The sequence below is a fragment of the Camelus bactrianus genome, chromosome 10 (genome assembly GCF_048773025.1).
Source record: "Camelus bactrianus isolate YW-2024 breed Bactrian camel chromosome 10, ASM4877302v1, whole genome shotgun sequence".
Classification (NCBI taxonomy): Eukaryota; Metazoa; Chordata; class Mammalia; order Artiodactyla; family Camelidae; genus Camelus; species Camelus bactrianus.
Window position 1 is genome coordinate 8,551,034 of NC_133548.1, and position 16,431 is coordinate 8,567,464.

Below are 16,431 nucleotides of genomic sequence, written 5' to 3' on the forward strand. Positions count from 1 at the left end.
GGCCTGATTGACGTTCCCGAAACAGCTCCATGCAACGGCTCGAGCTCGGCCCGGAGCCCAGTAGTACCTGAGTCGCCCCCTGCGCTGGGACCCTGAGCACCAGGCCCAGAATGCTCGCTGGGCGGCTGGCGTGGAACCGAGGCGCCGCCGGTCGAGGTTTCGGGAGGCTCGGGGTCCATGGAGTCGGACCCTGCACACGGGTTTAGGTTGTGTGTAGGCAAGAGGGGCTTAGGGATGGGTGTGGGGGCGGGCGGCTGTGACCGTGACGTGCCGCCAGTCCCAGATCCGCGCGACGCAGGCAACTCGGGGCCACAGCCCCAGAGAAAGGCCGTAGCACAGATCCCGCCGCAGTGTAATAGGCGCGCCTGCGAGCTCCCTAAGACGCATGCGCACCTTTTTCGCGCCGCAATTCGGGGCGCGCGCACTCCAAGCCCACCTTCCCAGGAAATCTCTACCCACAACTCCCCAGGGGCGCACTTCCTCTCCTTCTGCGCCTGTGCACGTCCTAGTCCCGCCCCCAAATCCCGTAGGCCTCTGCGAGATGGTATTTAAGTGTCTCGCGGTAGGCCTTCGGTCTCATTCTTCCATTGTTTCCGGTAGGTTTTTGTCTATGGTGCGTTAGAAAAATGGTTGCGTGAGGGTGCTGTGTTTTCGCCTTACTCTGTTGCACTTATTGGGCTGATGAGGGAGGGGAATGGGAATTTGGCGGTGGCGTTGAGGCCTCGAAGCAACAGGGGCTTTGTGAAGGGCAAAATGGCGATGGCGGCTAGTGCCAACGGGCCTCTCTGTGATGAGAAACTTCACAGACCTGTACTGAGCTCCGTGAGGATAAGAAACTCTGACGAGACGGGCCCTGTACAGCAGTTTTAGCTCCGGAAAAGAAAGCGTTTGCGAGATACACTAGTGCTGACTTAACGTCCTCTTGTCTGCAGGGTTCAGGCTCACGTCGAATGCTGAAGGGTTGTAAAGGGCTCTCGTTAGAGTAAGTGCTCGTGGCCTGCCTTTACCACTGTTTTCTTTTCTAACTACTTCATTGTTGGGGGTATAGAAAGTCTGTGGTATGTGCTACGGGGATGATTTCAAGACTTGAACTCTCTCTTTCTGATGGATTAGTGGAGAGAACATAAAAATTCTGAGTGGCGCCATCCGCAGCAGATGTTTGGGCTTTTTAACTCTGAGGTGTTAAAGTACTAACATGGGACAGTTAGGCTACGAGATGTAAAAGTGAGAAATCTTCGGTGTTGTCTTCTTTTTCAGATGTGGTTTAGTTCAAAAGACTACAGGTTGGAGAATGGGACAAGGCTTATCCCTGTGTAGGTCAAACATTGCAGTGATGCCCCAGGTGGGTGTATTATGCTTTATGCAATTATGGATAGGGACACCGTGTCCGGATGGGACTTGTTCATTCAGATTGCACTGGCCACTTCATGATGAATGTAAAATGACAAGCATATGCCTGAACTCAAGTGATGTCATCTTACTACTGAGAAGTGGGCCAAGAGTACTCAAGGGTCTTTTTATTTGCATTCTTCTGTATTGAAGGATAGTCAGTTTGCAATGTTGTGCCAGTTTCTGGTGTACTGTATGTTTCAGCCATACATAACTCAGGGGTCTTTAATGGCTGTTCTTAACATGTAATGCCTCCCTTTTTTCCTTTTTCTGTCTCCAGCCAATCACAAGGAATTCAGCTGCCTCCCAGGGTGAATACAGGTAATTTTTCAAGTTAGAGGTTGGGGGTGGTCTCTCTGGTGTTCCCCACAACCAGGAGAGCAAATGGTCAGTGGAGCAGTGTTGCTTTTTTGCTCCTTCCAGCTTGTTCCTCTTGGAATGATTTTCCTGGGGAGGGAGACAGCAACCCAGCAAGCAGCAGTTGGTTCTTGTGAGGGTGTGCTCTTCCCTCACCACATGTCACTGTCAGATGATTTGAATTGATAATGCTGATCCTCTGTGAGGTACGACAGTTAATAGCATGTTAGAGTTCTGATGGCAGTTTCTGTTTAATGAAAAAGTTTTACTCTTATAGTATTTTTGAAATAATCATTTGCTCCCTTTTTACAGGTTGTCCTGATGGTGATATATTCATCTATCTTAACAGTAAGTTGCTTCCCCAATATGGCAAATCAGCATATGTGAGTTGAACAGCTTTACCATTGGTGGGGTTTTGGTTGTTGCTAAACCCCTTTCTGGTTTCACTGGCTTTTACTGATGTTACTTGATTGCTTATATTTTATATTATCTTTCTTGATTTTCTAGATGCCTATTGATCTGCTCTGGGTAAAATTCCTGGAAAGAGTTGAGAGTAAGTGGTGAGTACTTGTAACCTTGCTGGTTGTAGCTTGTCAGTGCCAGTGAGGAGAGCAAACATCCTGTCTTACCCCCTGTCCCAGCCCCAGAGCCAGTAATGGTGAACCCACTGGGGCTGACTGGGAGAGAGGATGAAAACTTGTTCCATATGGAACAGTCTGAGGTACACCAAATATATGTGGATAGCGTTTGCTTAGCTTTTCTTGGTTTATACAGTAATCACAGCTAGAATAGTTTTGACTGTTGCAGATACTTTGCTAATTACATGATTTTCTCGTGCAGAATCAGCTAGTTCCTGCATACTTCTTTCTGGAAAGCCTCCAGAGCTGAAAGGTTAGTTGATTAATGTCTCTGGCTTATGCCACCAAGTAGGCAGTTTCTATGATGAATCAAACTAGCTCACTATGATTTAAACAATGAAAAGATATGAACACCTGAGAAACTGGAGAAGATAGCAGTGGGGTATTGTGTTGAAGGAACTTTTGTCACTCATAGCTTTATCCTTCACTAGGTACCGTTGCCAGTAACCTGCTTGTTTGCTCAAAGGTGAGTGGTTTCCATATACATTGGTGCATGCAGCATACTAAGTAGAAAAGCCTTTTTAGGCATCTATATGTGATGACTTACATGGAATCTCGTTCGGCTGATGATTTGCTGTTGAGACTCGGAAATCTGATTTTCTAGAACAGTGGTTTAGGTGGGAACAACTTTTATTGCAAGAGATAACCATCACTAATTTAGTCTTGTCCTGTTTTAGTTCCAGCACCTTGTTTGGAGCCTGAGAATGATTTGAGGTAAGTATATTCAAGAGTTACCAGTTTTTGTGTGGCACTTGGGATAGTTGTGCAGACACTACTGGCATAATCCAGAATCTGTCTTTAGCCATTTAAGAACCATTTGACAAATTCTCACTCACCTGTGATGAGTTCGATACCGCCCCAGTCTGATTACTATGACTGAAAGGTATTTTCTGAGCTGTGAGTTTGCCTTGAAGTGAAAGGTAACAGTGGGACATTACCTAAGTAGGTTTTCTAGGCAGTAGGAAGCCTTTTGGACTAGCTATTGGTTTTTATAAAATGTTTGGTGTTAAGACTTAGTCTATATAGATATGCCTTTTCTCTAAGCAACAGGGATTCCTGGAGATGGTTGAGAAACTTAGTTCCCAATTGTTCTTTTGCAGGGGAAAGGTAAAAGCCATATTTCTGCTCAACTCCAGTCTGAAGTTAAGAGGTAAAGTTAACTTGAATGCAACATGGGTCAAGTTAAAATTTCCCAGTGAAGAAACATTCATATGTCTTACCTCCTGTTCTGGTCCCAGAGCCTGTAAAGGTGAACCCACTGGGACTGGCTGGGGGAAAAGAGGAAGGCTTGTTCCAGAAGGAACTGTCTGAGGGATCATTAAGAATTTCTAAACATGGGAATGGTGGAAATAAATGACTGATGGAAAAATCAATTGTACTTTTTTTTCCAGGTCTGAAAAAAAGAATAAAGCACATATAATAGTAGGTATCTGTTCATGTACTTGTGTTAATAGGCTATGATAAATGGAAAAATACTTGGAAGCAATCCTTTTAATGATAACTGGTTTAAAGGATATCCCATTGTAAGCCTGTCTAGTAAGAAGATTCACTTTTTCTCTACAGGAGTTGACTCTTGGAGGACGTCAAAATTTGGAATTGTCAAGCCATTATATAACGTAGCTGTTGAAATTAGCATGCAATCATTTCAGCCTTTGTAAATAAAAGTTTTTTTCTTTTAAACCTTCACTGATTTCCTGTGTTTGAGTGGGCCTAGCTGAACAGAAGGAAATAATCCTAGAGTTTTTTACTGACTGCCCTGTTTACAGTCTGGCAGTTTGCCTAATGCTGGATTATCTGGCCCTGGGAAGCATCACTCAAGGAGCCTTCTTAGACCTTCAAGGAGTTTTCTTTATATTTGGCTGAGGAATTCTGCATGACAAATTTCCTGGGTTTGAGTGATCCATTTTAACCATACCTTAAAATTTTGGTAGACTTGGATAAAGGCACTAGGAGCTGACGAGGCATGGCATTTAGGAACAGAAGATTGATTGTCAGGTCTTGGTATTTCATCACCCCCTTTCTTCACATGAATCTCTAATATGGTTTCTGTGGAGTGTAATTGCCCTTTGAGATCAGGCCTACAACCAGAATTTACTGTATCACTGCCCGCTTGGGTACATGGCTTCTCCATATGCCAGTAAATTGCCACTGCCCAATGGCCTTCCTAGTGTAACCTCATCTGCATTTTGATCTCTGCAGCCACCCTTGCATTCTTGCTCTTCTAACTCGTTAGAAGAGTCTCTTATTTTCTGATGGAGTTCTCTGGGTTCCACAAAGGTGATTTATTCAGGGCCCTGCTCAAGTTACTGCTGGGAAGCCTCCCTTGACTAATTTAGTGTGTACTGTTGTGGAGTAAATGGAATAACTTCTGAAATGATCTGTACTTCCTCTTTGTGCCTCCCATGAGAAGCGTACTTCTGTAAAAGCTGCAGCTTTTACAGGACATGTACCGGGGTACTCAGGTGAACATTTGTAAATGCAGTGTTCTCAAATCTTTGCTTCTTAATTGGCCCTGGGCAAGTAAGTGTATAGTAAGAGCAGTGGCAATGCAGGATTATAGGGGGTGGTATCTATGGTTGGTCAATGACTTAACCTTTGGAGCAGCTAGTCCAAAAGGCAGAAATGAGAGCCAGTAAATAAGATTATTTGAAATAACACTGGTTCTCAGCTAGGGGTGATTTTTGCCCCCTGGGGAACATTAATGTATGGATGCATTTTCAGTTGTCATCATTGGAGGTGGGGTATACTACTGGTAGGTATCTAGTGCATAGAGGCCAGGGATGCTGCCAAACACCCTACAATGCATCGGGCAGCCCCTCAACTCCCCAAACCATGTTACCCAGGCCAAAATGTCAGTAGTGCTGAGTTTTGAGACACTGAGGTACATGATATATGCTAACAAAGAATAGCAATCTGATGTAAGAAGGGTGGTCAGGGAAGGCATCTCTGAGGAGATGGCATTTAAGCTGAAACCTACAAAAGAAGATGGGGCTGAAGGTTCCTGGCCGAGGAAATGGCAAATGGAATGAAATGGAGTGATTCCGAATGTATTTTGGAGGGAAAAGCAACAAAATTGCCTGATGGAGTGGATGTGGGTGTGAGGTAAAGGGAGCACACAGGATGTTCCAGAGTGGGCAGGTCAGGAGGGAATCATTTTGGATATACTGAGTTTGAGGTGCCTCCTGGACACCCAAGAAAACAGGCATAAACGTCATAGGGTTTAGGAATGCGGGATATGGGCCTCAAGCCAGGTGTCCTGGGTTTAGAGTATGTCTTTGCCACTTAGTAGCTGTGTGACCTAAAGAAAATCATCTAACCTGCTGTGCGCCAGTTTCTCCATCTGTAGAAGAGGGAAGATGATAGTACCTATTTATCTCTATTAAGGTTGTTAATTCATATAAAAGCACCTGGAATTGTGCCTGGCACCACGGACCAGGTTGGGGCTCAGATGTCACCAGGTGATGGATGTGAGGGAAAGTCAGGGCACTGGATAAGATCATTTCAGCAGACTAAATAGCAGTAGAGATTTTAAATTCCTAGGAGCCAGGGAGCTAATACAAATTAGCAGTGAGAGTGGGTTGGTGGTCAAGAGGAGAGCTAGTGCCTCTTTTCTAGGACCTGCCCAACCCCAACCTCAAGAGTTGCCATGAGAAGTGGGCCCAGGGTAGCCAATCTTAAGTCCTGGAGCCAGGGCTCTCTGGGACGGACAGCCCTTGGACAGGCCTGCCCACAAGTCCCTCCAGGACCTCCGGATCCTGTTCCTCCACTCAACGTGGCTCCTTTTTAGGTGTTTGGATACCTTCAAACAGGTTCTCCTATCTCTTTAGGGCTGTAGTTGTTAATTTGTGGGTTAGTGAATGGGCCTCAGGGGCCTCTAAGAATCTCTCCAGAAACTGCAAAATTGTGTAAGGCAACTATGCATTTATTTGGGGAAAGCTACAGCAGGTTCTCAGAAGGGTTAGGTGATGTAATAAAAATTAAATACTTTGGATTGACTAAACATTTCTTGGACCTGCTGCAATATTGTTTTGATTTTTAAGTTTATAACATCTTTCTCTTAGGTGCACTACAAAAAAAAAGTCTAAAATTGTCTAATCAATTTATAAATATGGAGGAATGTATCATTAAAAAAACAGTTTAAAGAGATAAAAGGGGATGTAAATTGGGGAGCACTGTAACAATGTAATAACATGCAACAATGTAACTACATATAAACACAATATAATGCCTTTGAACACTACTTGACAATTTATATCAGTTTCATGAAAATATTGCTACAAAATTTAAATGTACCCAGATGGAAAGGCCTTGCTTTGCTTGTCATCAAAACCAGCGACTCTCTGTGAACTCTTCCATTTCTCTCCATCTCTGTCACAGCCACACTTACCCAAGCCACCTTCATCTCTTATGTGGAGCCTTTTCTCACTTTTCCAGTAGACTTTGAACATCACAAAGGCAAGGTCCACTTTGTATGTCTAATCTTGCTTATCATTGTAGGATGTCTGCTCACTAAGTGTAAATAAATGGGCAAATGGTCCCCTAGGGACCAAATGGATTTCCAAGTTCTTGGGGTCCTTGCTGTCAGCCTCCTGTACCCACACATCATGAGGCAGGGGTAACAGTAGATGAAAGTAAGGGAACTCTTTATACTTGCCTTTGCTTCAGAGGAGGAACAGGGCTACTGCCAACGTGATGGCTAAAACCCAACTGGGAAAAGCCCACCAAAAGATGTCCTCAAGATACGTGGCTGCAGCTTGCGGGGACAGACTGAAGCCTGCCCGGCTAGGGGGCTGTGGCCTGCGCCAGGTTGGGTCTTGCACAATTTAGAGAAAGTGGTGATTGAAAGAAACTGAATTTTGCTTTTGCCTCTGTATTATTTTACTGCTACTGTAACAAGTTAGCACAAACTTGGTGCCTTAAAACGAAACAACTCTTACAATTTTGGAGGTCAGAAGTTCAAAATGGGTCTCAGTGGGCTAAAATCAAGGTGTACTAACAGGGCTGCATTTATCTCTGGAGGTGCCAGGGGAGAATCTGTTTCTTTGCCTTTTCCAGATTCTAGAGGCCACCCAGATTCCTTGGCCGATTGACCCCTTTCCATTTTCAAAGCTAGCAATGGATCATCAAATCGTTCTCATGCTGCATCACTCTGACAGTCTCCTGCCTCTCTCTGTGATCTTTTTGATTATGTACATGGAGCCCAGCAGATAGTCCAGAATGATCTCTTCTAAAAAATCTTAATTTAACCATATCCACGAAGTACGTTTTGCCTGCCATGTAAAGTAACATAATAAGAGGTTCTAAGAATTAGGACAAGGGCATGCGGGGGCACTAATTCTGCCTGCCACACCCCCTTAATTCAGACCCTCCCTGGAGGCTCTGGGTTTATTTACAGGAGCATGTAGAAACTGCTTCTGTTTATTAACAGGCACAGTGCTGAGACACCGAATTCTCTAAAATCACGGATTATCAGACTTTGCTAGTTGAAATCGTATCAGTGAGAATGGAACATTCCACTCTTGGAGCTCAGCCATGCTGGTCACTTTGACATAAAGACATGGCCTCTATTTCCAACCCTGGTACAGAGATCAGTTAAGGAGGTTTCGAACAGAACGTTCCGCGTTTACATTAATATGGTTTCCAAGGAAACAGGACTTCCAAGTCCCTTCTCAGCCAGGGCCTGACATTAATCCCTTTCGTACAGCTGGGGGCTTTGCTCTGAACCTCTAAAGAATTGCTTCTTTTACATTTGACCTACACTGTCCTCACCCCTTCTCCCACTGGTGGTTCTTGGGTTTAGGAATTAAGAGGCTCCGAAGTCTTTCTCAGGACATCTTTTCCACCGTGCTGTGCGACGGTGGGTGTTGGATGGTATAAATGGCAAGATGTAAGTGGGGTAGGGGTGGGTGTTACAGATCGGTGAGGCAGGAGGGGCAGAAGGGAGCCAGGAGCCCCAAGATGTGAGGGGAACATAGTCCTAATGGCTAACCTCTCCTGTCTCCTTAGGGCTGAGCCCAGTGTGTCCTCAGTTCTCACAACCACCCCATAAGCGTGTTATCATTCCCCTATTTGACAGAGGAGATAGGAGCCTAAGCAACATGTCTCCTGTCATCAAATCAGGAACTGGCGAGCCGAGATCCCAATTCAGTTCTTTGGAATCCAAAGCCTGTGCTCGGGAATAGCGGCCTCTCCAAATAAATGTGGAGAGGGGCGCCGCTCTGCACCGTCCTCAGCCTACTGACATCACCGCCCTGCTGCCCCAGGGAGCGCCTAAAAGCCTTCAGGCTGGGAGACTAACGCCAAAGTCTCAGAGGAAAAGAGACCTCGCGGCCATTGAAATCTCATCTAGTATGAGGACCAATCCCAAGAAAGTGAAAGAGCAAAGGGGCGGGTTTATGCAAAATACACCGAGCGTGAGCGGGAAGGCGAAGCAGTAAAGAACACTGTTTAAGGTTTGTTTCCCCAAAATGTAGCTATTATTATAAGTAAAAATAATGAGAAATTGACTTTAAGCATTACTGCACATCGGAAAAAATCTAATGACTGGGAACTCAAAGTCACCACAATTGTAAAAGCTATAGTAGGTATAAGCCTGGCCGTGATCAACGAAAAGCTTTATCGCTTCTCGGCCTTTTGGCTAAGATCAAGTGTAGTATCTGTTCTTATCAGTTTAATATCTGATACGTCCTCTATCCGAGGACAATATATTAAATGGATTTTTGGAGTTAGGAGTTGGAATAGGAGCTTGCTCCGTCCACTCCACGCATCGACCTGGTATTGCAGTACTTCCAGGAATGGTGCATCCCCTTCGGGGGAAACTTTCTTTAGTGGTTTAATAAGAGACAGAAATTTTTTTTTTTCTTTCGCGAGTATTGTAGATCCAAGTGTACTAGGCGAATAGTTGTGGAAATAACAAAAACTTTACGGGATGTGGGTTTTTAACGGAGGTAGTACACGTTCGTTTATTCTTGTTGTCTTGTTCAAAAGCTGTCATAGACTTAAAACTTACCTGGCAATTTCATTTACAAAACTTGTACCATAGAATTGTGTTTGGATTTAGCCCTTGTGGGGATAATGAAACTATGTACTCTTAGTGTTTGATGCAGGTGGGAAGTTAAAAATACTTGTTTTATTTTAGCTTTTAGTTGTACGTTACGTTAAACCGGGAGGTACCGTCTGGTTTATAGTCTTAACTCCAGCTGTGTGTCTGGTTTTGTGAGAGGGGGCAGTCCAAAAGAGAAATGGGGTATGGTCCCCCCGCAAGATGAAGAACTACAGAATTTTAGGGGAAGGGGAGTTTTAGGTTTAATTTGGTTTGAAGTGTAATAGATTCAGTACAAAGAGAGCTGATAGCGAAGAGGTCAACGTTAGTAGACTGTGAGGTGAACTGAAGATGCCTTTAAGATAAATGCGGACTGTTGTCAGAACTCTTACCGGCAACACTGCAGCTGAGTTGGAGATCAACGCTGCTTCTCTGTGGAGGACTTAGATCTGCCAGGCAGGAGGGGCATGCTTTTATCCTTATTGATACAATTTCAAACAGCAAAGTTTCTGATAGTCTGATTGCAGAGAAAAAAATTTCTCCGTAAGAGAACTGTAGTCATTCAAAGGGGGCCATAATGATATTTTTAAAAATGCAGTTTATCCTTGGGAGAAACATTGTTTCTGTTAATTCTGCAGATTTTCACTCCCAGTTGGTGCTAATTTTTACCATCAGCAAACCTTTCAATGTGAGGAAGTAAGACACTCTTACCTCCACCTTCCAAAACAGAGATGTTTTAAGATCCTCGGTTTCATTTTCTCTGATTTCTTTTTGTCTTTTTATACTTGACGTTGAAGACATGCACCTCGTTAGCAGTTTGAATCGTCCCTGAAATGGGCTTTATTTTCTTGTTTAAAAAAAAAAGTCATGCTTTGGAGCAGGGAGACGGACTAGGACCGGCTGGACCCAGCATCGCGGTTCAGTTAGGATGTGTTTCACTCCAATTCTAAAATGATCAAGCTATTGTTCAGATCTCTACAAATAATCTCCACATTTCGTTTCTGTAAAAGCAAAACCAGATGGTCCCGGCAGGGAATTTTTACTTTTCCGGTTTTTTAAACTCCCAGCAATAGCGTTATTCCGGATTGGACTCGGCGCGCGCCGGTGACGTAGACGCTGCGCCGGAAGTGCGAGCGGCGAGAGCTCCCGAGCTCTGTTATGGCGGCTACGGCGGCACGCTGGAACCATGTGTGGGTCGGCACCGACACCGGCATCCTGAAAGGTGGGTGGCGGGGCCGGGCATCGGGGACTGCGGGGGTCGCCCGCTCCCACCCCAGCGAGACTGACGTCTGCGTCCCACAGGGGTGAACCTTCAGCGCAAACAGGCGGCGAACTTCATGGCTTCAGGACAGCCGCGGCGCGAGGAGGCAGTGAGCGCGCTGTGCTGGAGCGCGGGCGGCGAGACTCAGGTGAGCGGCCGCTGCCTGGGCCGGAGCTGGGGGGTTGGGGCGCGGCAGCCTCGTTCTCCTCACCATCCTGCCCTCCTCTGCCTGCAGATCCTGGTGGGCTGTGCCGATGGGACAGTGAAGCACTTCAGCACCGAGGAGGGCAGGTTCCAGGGCCAGAGGCACTGCCCTGGAGGGGAGGGCACGTTCCGAGGCCTCGCCCAGGTCGACGGGTAAGACCGAGCCCCTTGTTTGCCGAACACTCAGGTCCTAGGGAGAGCATTGAGGCTCCCACGGGACGGCCGGATAACGGCAATCAACCGTTAGGTGACACGGGCCTGGTCTGGGTGACAGGGACCTTTGTTCTGCTTTTGTTAGTTCATTCCTATAATAAGCATTTATTAAACACCTGCTGAGTTACAGGCCTTAGGCGAAATGCAAGGGCTGCAGGTAAACCAGACACAGTACCTGCCTTCATAGAGTTTGCGTTCTCGAGGGTTTTTCTTTTGGCTCCATAACCTTTTGGGTGACCCTAAGCAAGTCATTTAATAGTTTCAAGTATGTTTTTAAATGGAGCCTAACAACTACCAACGAGGTGGTGAACCTCTAAAGTAGAAGATGGGAAAGTGCTGGGTTATAGGCTTAGCTTTTTTTTGAAGGTGGAGAGAGGCTGGGAACAAGCTGTGTAGGTTTGGTGATGTTAATTCTGACAGGTGAGATCTAGAAGGCACTGTGGGAGTGAGACATTTGAACTGGGCCTTGAAGGATGGGTAGCATTTTGGCAGATGGAGAAAGGGGTAAGGACATCCTATGAAGAAGCTACTGCCTGAGCAGAGGCCAAGCATTGGTGCCGGGCTAGAGGGTACATCATGAGCAAGATAAATAGCACTTGGGGGTTGAAACTGAGGAAGCACTTTATTTTTCACTTTTTTTTTTTTTCACTTTTTGTTAATGTTTTTTTTAAATGGAGGTACTGGGGATTGAACCCAGGACCTCATGCATGCTAAGCATGCACTGTACCACTGAGCTATAGCCACCCCCCTGGAAGATAAAGGGCTTTAAGTGCTCAGCTGAGATTTGCATTTTGTAGGTGGTGGGGAGTTACTGATTTTTGAGCAGGAAATGCTATGGTCAGAGCTGTGAGCCTGCAGAAACATGTAGGATGGATTGGAGAGGGAGCAGCTGGGAGATTGTTTCCACAGCCCAGGCAAGCCCAGAGCCTGAACCAAGGTGAGGAGGGTGTGCAGATATGAGAAAGAGCCTAGGCTTGGGCTGTGCTGATCCTGGAGAGAGACTTGCTTGGGCTTCATGGGAAGCATTATTTCAAGGAGAGGTTGACATTTAGCATCTGAAACCTGGAACAGGGAACTTGAGAGAAGAAACTGGTGGTTGACTTTGGCCAGACACTAAATCCAGAGCAGTCCCACTTCAGTCCTTTCAGAGCTACCGATCCTGACCCCTGGAAATGGACTCACTATTCAGAAATACCAGCAGGGCCTGGTGCCCCAGAGGTAGCTATGAAATAGCAAATGCTCTCTGCTTTGGAGTGTCACAGACTTTGATTTCCATCTCTGGTTCTGACATTTAGAGCTGAATGGTGAATCTTTTAATTTCTCAGAGCTTCAGCTTATTCACCTATAAGACTGATAAACCCTCATCCTGTTGAGGAAATTAAACAACAGTCATCAACCCTGCCTGGCCCCGAGTTACCTAGAGGCTTCCTTGGGAACAGGGCTGCTAGGAGGGAGTCTCGTTCATGTGAATTTGGCAGTGGGTCATCTGGAGCCAGGGAACACTTTTATGCCTTTTTTTTTTTTTTTTTCCTCCTTTAAAAAACCTAACTCTCTCTTCCCTTTGCCTGCAGAACCCTCATCACTTGTGTGGATTCCGGGATTCTTCGAGTCTGGCAGGACAATGACAAGGAGGCATCCCCTGACCCAGTGAAGTTCCCCTGTCCTGATCCTGATGGGTGGGGAAGGTGGGACCCAGGGTAGGAACCAAATGAAGGCTTTGGGAGAGCAGGATTGATGACTCTGGAACTGACTCACATCTCCCCTCTCATCTCCCTTTTCAGCTCCTGGAACTCAGGGTGGGCCCTGGGGTGTGTAGGATGCGCCAAGACCCAGCACGCCCCAACATAGTTGCCACGGGTGGGAAGGAGAATGCTTTGAAGGTGTGGGACCTGCAAGGGTCAGAGGAGCCTGTGTTCAGAGCCAAGAATGTGAGTGACAATAGGTGGGGAGGGGCTGTGTCTGAGGCCAAGGGAGGCTGAGACCACTGACTATGAGTCAGAGTCCTGTGGCTTTAGAGGATAAGACAGTTGGTGGAAGGAAGGGGCCTGCTGAGCCCCTCACAGCCCTGTCCCCCTTCCACCTGCCCCACCAGGTACGGAATGATTGGCTCGACCTGCGGGTTCCCATCTGGGACCAGGACATACAGTTCCTCCCTGAGTCACAGAAGCTCGTCACCTGTACAGGGTACCACCAGGTGAGGCACCACCCCACCCTATCTCTTTCTGGGCTTAAGCAGCCTCCTGGAGAAACAGCCTTGCTGTGCAGTCTCAGTCCCCACCATTCAGCATAGCCGCCCTCATCATCTTTCCATCCCTAATCTCCTAGAAATGGGACCACTTCCCCTGTGTGTCCCAACCCAATGGCTGAGCCAGTGACCTCCTACTGCATTCTAGGATGGACTTTCCTGAACTGTGATTCTTCTTTTTCCCCTCCCACCTAGAAGAGAGGATAGTAGGGAGTGTCTCCTTCATAGTAGAATCTCATGGAGCAGGTGTCAAGAGAATTGGGTTCTAGTCTTGATGCAGCCTCTGATTTGCTTTGGGACCCAAGCCTGATCCTCTGCTCTCTGGCCTCAGCTCCTCAGCTTTGAACCCAGGCAGTCTTTATGGGAAAGGCCCGACTCAGGATCTTTTAAGCTGGTCTCATTTGAAGTCCTAAGACTGAGGCAGGACAGGGTCACTGTATTTACTGTTTCCTTTGCTCCTATATACTGAAGTTTGATCTTGATGATATACCTCTGCTCAGAACACACATGAAGGCTTCCTCTCTCCTCCCTTGTTCAAGCTTAACTTCTCTGCTTAAAATTCAGCTTCTCTGACAATTGGACTGACTTGCTTTCCCACCCTAAGAGGGGAATATGGATGGATGGAATGCTCACACATGCAGACCATGGGAATGCTGCCAGCCCCCAACCTGAGGGACCGCTCCCCTCAGCCCTGTTCATTCATGCTCCTAAGCAGCTCTGCTGTACACCCCCAACACTCAAAGAGGGGTGCATTTCAAATGAGAAAGTTTCTCTAAGAGTGGGTTGTAAACAAGAGAGCAGTGTATGAAGGAGGGGGTGAAGATGTGGAGGAGCCAGAGGGGGTGTGTGGAGTGAGGGTACTATTGTGATGCTTCAGTCTTCCTCCAGGTTCGTGTCTATGATCCAGCCTCCCCCCAGCGCAGGCCAGTCCTCGAGGCCACCTATGGAGAGTACCCACTGACAGCCATGACCCTCACTCCTGGGGGCAAGTGAGTGTTTAGAAGGCAAAATGGGGCTTGGGAAGGACTTCAAGGGGCTCCTGCTGATCTCATCTACCTCTGGTCTCCTCCTTAGCTCCGTGATTGTAGGGAACACTCATGGGCAGCTGGCAGAAATTGACCTTCGGCAAGGTGTGTGGTCTAGGGTGCCTTGGGGGGGCAGGCGGTGGTGGGGAAGGGGTGGGGAGGAAGGGCAGGATTCCCTTTGAGGTAGTACAGTGCAGTGGTTGAGGCCACTTTCAGGTACCAGATTGCCTGGGTTCAAATCCTGGTTCTTCCAGAAGCTATATGACCTTTGACAAATTACTTTGTCAATTTCCTGTGCCTTAGTTCCTTCACCTATAAAATGGAGATAATGGTAACTGCCACCTCAGCGTTATGTTAAACTTAAATATTGAAACAAAGTGATTTGACAGTAAACATCCAATAAATGGTTGTTAGCTGGCGAGCTGGCACTGATGCCTACCCCTTTCCCCAGGGCGCCTACTGGGCTGTCTGAAGGGGCTGGCAGGCAGTGTCCGAGGGTTGCAGTGTCACCCTTCAAAGCCCCTACTAGCCTCCTGTGGCTTGGACAGAGTCTTGAGGGTACACAGGATCCGGAATCCACGGGGCCTGGAGCATAAGGTGAGAGCCTGCTGCCTCCTTTGCCCTTCTGTTCGTTTCTATTTCAGCAGGCGTGGCTCCTTAAGGCTCTTCATCTTTTGCAGGTTTATCTCAAATCTCAACTAAACTGCCTCCTCCTGTCAGGGAGGGATAACTGGGAGGTAAGCAGTTGGGTCTGGGAACGTGGCGGCTAAGGGCACAGGTGTGGAGTTCCCTGTGAAGAGGAAAGGGAAGCAGCTGGAACTCAGACCTGGGATTGTCCATCCACCTGCCAAGTTACTTAATTTTTCAGAGGGGTGTTAATATATTGTTGACAGGGTTACTGCCAAGGGTGACACGGGAGCATGGATAGGAATGGTTTCCAGCAGCAGGAAATAAAAAGGGTGGTACCTGGATTACTCCCCTTCCTGTGGATCTGTTATTATGCTCCTGACTCCTAAGCTCTTCTCCCACTCACCAGGATGAACCCCAAGAGCCTCAAGAGCCCAACAAGATACCTTCAGAAGACACAGAGACAGATGAACTTTGGGCTTCCTTGGAGGCAGCTGCCAAGCGGAAGTTCCTGACCTCATCTGATTTGGAGCAGACCCAAGACGCTCTCCAAACCAGACGGAGAAAGAGGAAGCGGCCTGGGTCCACTAACTCCTGAAGAGCTTGTGCTCACTTTATTTGTAAATAAACACCATAATACGCACCATGACCCTGAGCCTTCTGTGATGGGAGAAAGGAAAGAGGGGTCGCTACTCCCAGAGCTGGGGTGGCGGGAGTATTTGACGTCACAAAAGCAAGACCGGGAGCCGGCGAGCTGGCGTGGGTGGCGGAGTGCGGGGCTGCGCGTGGCCATGGGTTGCTGCCAAGACAAGGACTTTAAGACTTCGGAAGAGCAGACCAAGGAGGCCGGGTCAGACGAAGCCGAGGAAGGTGGGACCAGAGACACAAAGGGGGCCCAGGGAGCCGGGAGTTGGGGCTAACCCGATAGGACCACCCGGAGGTTGGACTGGGCAGGGTAGAGCTCAGCAGCCTCATCATCCTCCCAGGCACCGAAGGGGTCGATGCGGACTCAGAGAACCAACGGAATCGCAGGTCGAACGAAAGCCTTCTGATCACAGTGCTATGGCGGCGGCTATCCATTTTCAGCCGTCGGGGCTCCTCGCGGTCAAACAAGAGGCAATCAGGCCAGGGTCAAAAGCAGGCGGGTGTGTTCCAAGAGTGCAAGCGGAAGGGGATCCTGAAGGAGCCGGAGAAGGGGTGACACTAGTCCTGCTCTCAGTCCGTCCCAGCCTCCAGAGAATAAAGTTTCTAACGTATACCTGCCTGAGAGCTTGTGCTTCCGCTGCCCGATTTGGATGCACAGGTTGCAGGACCCGCCAGGGCTGCGGGCTCTTTAAGGTTCCTCCCCCGGGGCTGCCCCAGGCCCCTGGGTCCGACTCTCGTTCCTCGGGGGCGGGGTCACGGGGGCGGCCTAGCCAACAGGAGAAAGG

The 16,431-nt window shown here is 47.6% G+C and overlaps 3 protein-coding genes, 1 long non-coding RNA gene and 9 other non-coding genes across 15 annotated transcripts in view; 12 read left to right on the plus strand and 1 right to left on the minus strand.

The window, feature by feature from the left end:
- The window catches only part of SLC3A2 (solute carrier family 3 member 2), a 29,141-nt gene extending 28,947 nt beyond the window's left edge, over nucleotides 1-194 (minus strand). Inside the window, exon 1 of the mRNA XM_074371861.1 lies at nucleotides 68-194. Within this exon, the coding sequence (XP_074227962.1) occupies nucleotides 68-179 (112 nt within the window). The 5' untranslated portion in view covers nucleotides 180-194. The remainder of the gene's footprint in view (nucleotides 1-67) is intronic.
- A 312-nt stretch (nucleotides 195-506) lies between these two features.
- On the plus strand, nucleotides 507-4,070 carry LOC105070150 (uncharacterized). Of its 2 annotated transcripts, XR_835396.3 has the most exons (13): nucleotides 507-596; nucleotides 933-982; nucleotides 1,258-1,342; nucleotides 1,670-1,710; nucleotides 1,813-1,952; nucleotides 2,059-2,094; nucleotides 2,254-2,306; nucleotides 2,587-2,637; nucleotides 2,816-2,850; nucleotides 3,062-3,098; nucleotides 3,485-3,534; nucleotides 3,776-3,806; nucleotides 3,948-4,070. It is a non-coding gene; the product is annotated as an uncharacterized LOC105070150 (long non-coding RNA). The 2 variants fall into 2 exon arrangements; XR_835397.3 differs by lacking the exon at nucleotides 1,813-1,952 and having other exon boundaries at nucleotides 508-596.
- On the plus strand, nucleotides 1,066-1,141 carry LOC123617257 (small nucleolar RNA SNORD26). The gene has a single exon (XR_006725392.1). It is a non-coding gene; the product is annotated as a small nucleolar RNA SNORD26 (small nucleolar RNA).
- On the plus strand, nucleotides 1,423-1,492 carry LOC123617256 (small nucleolar RNA SNORD27). The gene has a single exon (XR_006725391.1). It is a non-coding gene; the product is annotated as a small nucleolar RNA SNORD27 (small nucleolar RNA).
- On the plus strand, nucleotides 1,914-1,989 carry LOC123617255 (small nucleolar RNA SNORD28). The gene has a single exon (XR_006725390.1). It is a non-coding gene; the product is annotated as a small nucleolar RNA SNORD28 (small nucleolar RNA).
- On the plus strand, nucleotides 2,344-2,471 carry LOC123617261 (small nucleolar RNA SNORD22). The gene has a single exon (XR_006725396.1). It is a non-coding gene; the product is annotated as a small nucleolar RNA SNORD22 (small nucleolar RNA).
- On the plus strand, nucleotides 2,681-2,747 carry LOC123617254 (small nucleolar RNA SNORD29). The gene has a single exon (XR_006725389.1). It is a non-coding gene; the product is annotated as a small nucleolar RNA SNORD29 (small nucleolar RNA).
- Nucleotides 2,916-2,985, plus strand: LOC123617258 (small nucleolar RNA SNORD30). The gene has a single exon (XR_006725393.1). It is a non-coding gene; the product is annotated as a small nucleolar RNA SNORD30 (small nucleolar RNA).
- Nucleotides 3,216-3,284, plus strand: LOC123617259 (small nucleolar RNA SNORD31). The gene has a single exon (XR_006725394.1). It is a non-coding gene; the product is annotated as a small nucleolar RNA SNORD31 (small nucleolar RNA).
- On the plus strand, nucleotides 3,575-3,700 carry LOC123617260 (small nucleolar RNA SNORD22). The gene has a single exon (XR_006725395.1). It is a non-coding gene; the product is annotated as a small nucleolar RNA SNORD22 (small nucleolar RNA).
- Nucleotides 4,071-9,001: 4,931 nt separating the features above from the next.
- LOC123617253 (U2 spliceosomal RNA) lies at nucleotides 9,002-9,192 on the plus strand. Its single transcript, XR_006725388.1, has one exon. It is a non-coding gene; the product is annotated as a U2 spliceosomal RNA (small nuclear RNA).
- A 1,305-nt stretch (nucleotides 9,193-10,497) lies between these two features.
- Nucleotides 10,498-15,644, plus strand: WDR74 (WD repeat domain 74). 2 transcript variants are annotated; one of them, XM_010956462.3, is made up of 11 exons: nucleotides 10,498-10,648; nucleotides 10,729-10,835; nucleotides 10,923-11,044; nucleotides 12,676-12,751; nucleotides 12,886-13,032; nucleotides 13,197-13,298; nucleotides 14,238-14,338; nucleotides 14,424-14,479; nucleotides 14,826-14,971; nucleotides 15,055-15,111; nucleotides 15,411-15,644. In XM_010956462.3, exons 1-11 carry the CDS (start codon nucleotides 10,585-10,587, stop codon nucleotides 15,597-15,599), a joined length of 1,167 nt encoding a protein of 388 aa, XP_010954764.1. In that variant the 5' UTR covers nucleotides 10,498-10,584; the 3' UTR covers nucleotides 15,600-15,644. The 2 variants fall into 2 exon arrangements, with proteins under 2 accessions (XP_010954764.1, XP_045373690.1); XM_045517734.2 differs by lacking the exons at nucleotides 10,498-10,648; nucleotides 10,729-10,835; nucleotides 10,923-11,044 and having other exon boundaries at nucleotides 12,703-12,789.
- Nucleotides 15,645-15,792: 148 nt separating this feature from the next.
- TEX54 (testis expressed 54) lies at nucleotides 15,793-16,231 on the plus strand. The gene is given in 2 exon segments (XM_074371874.1): nucleotides 15,793-15,889; nucleotides 15,892-16,231. Coding segments are annotated over 2 exon segments (408 nt in total). The 3' UTR covers nucleotides 16,203-16,231.
- The last annotated feature ends 200 nt before the right edge of the window (nucleotides 16,232-16,431 follow it).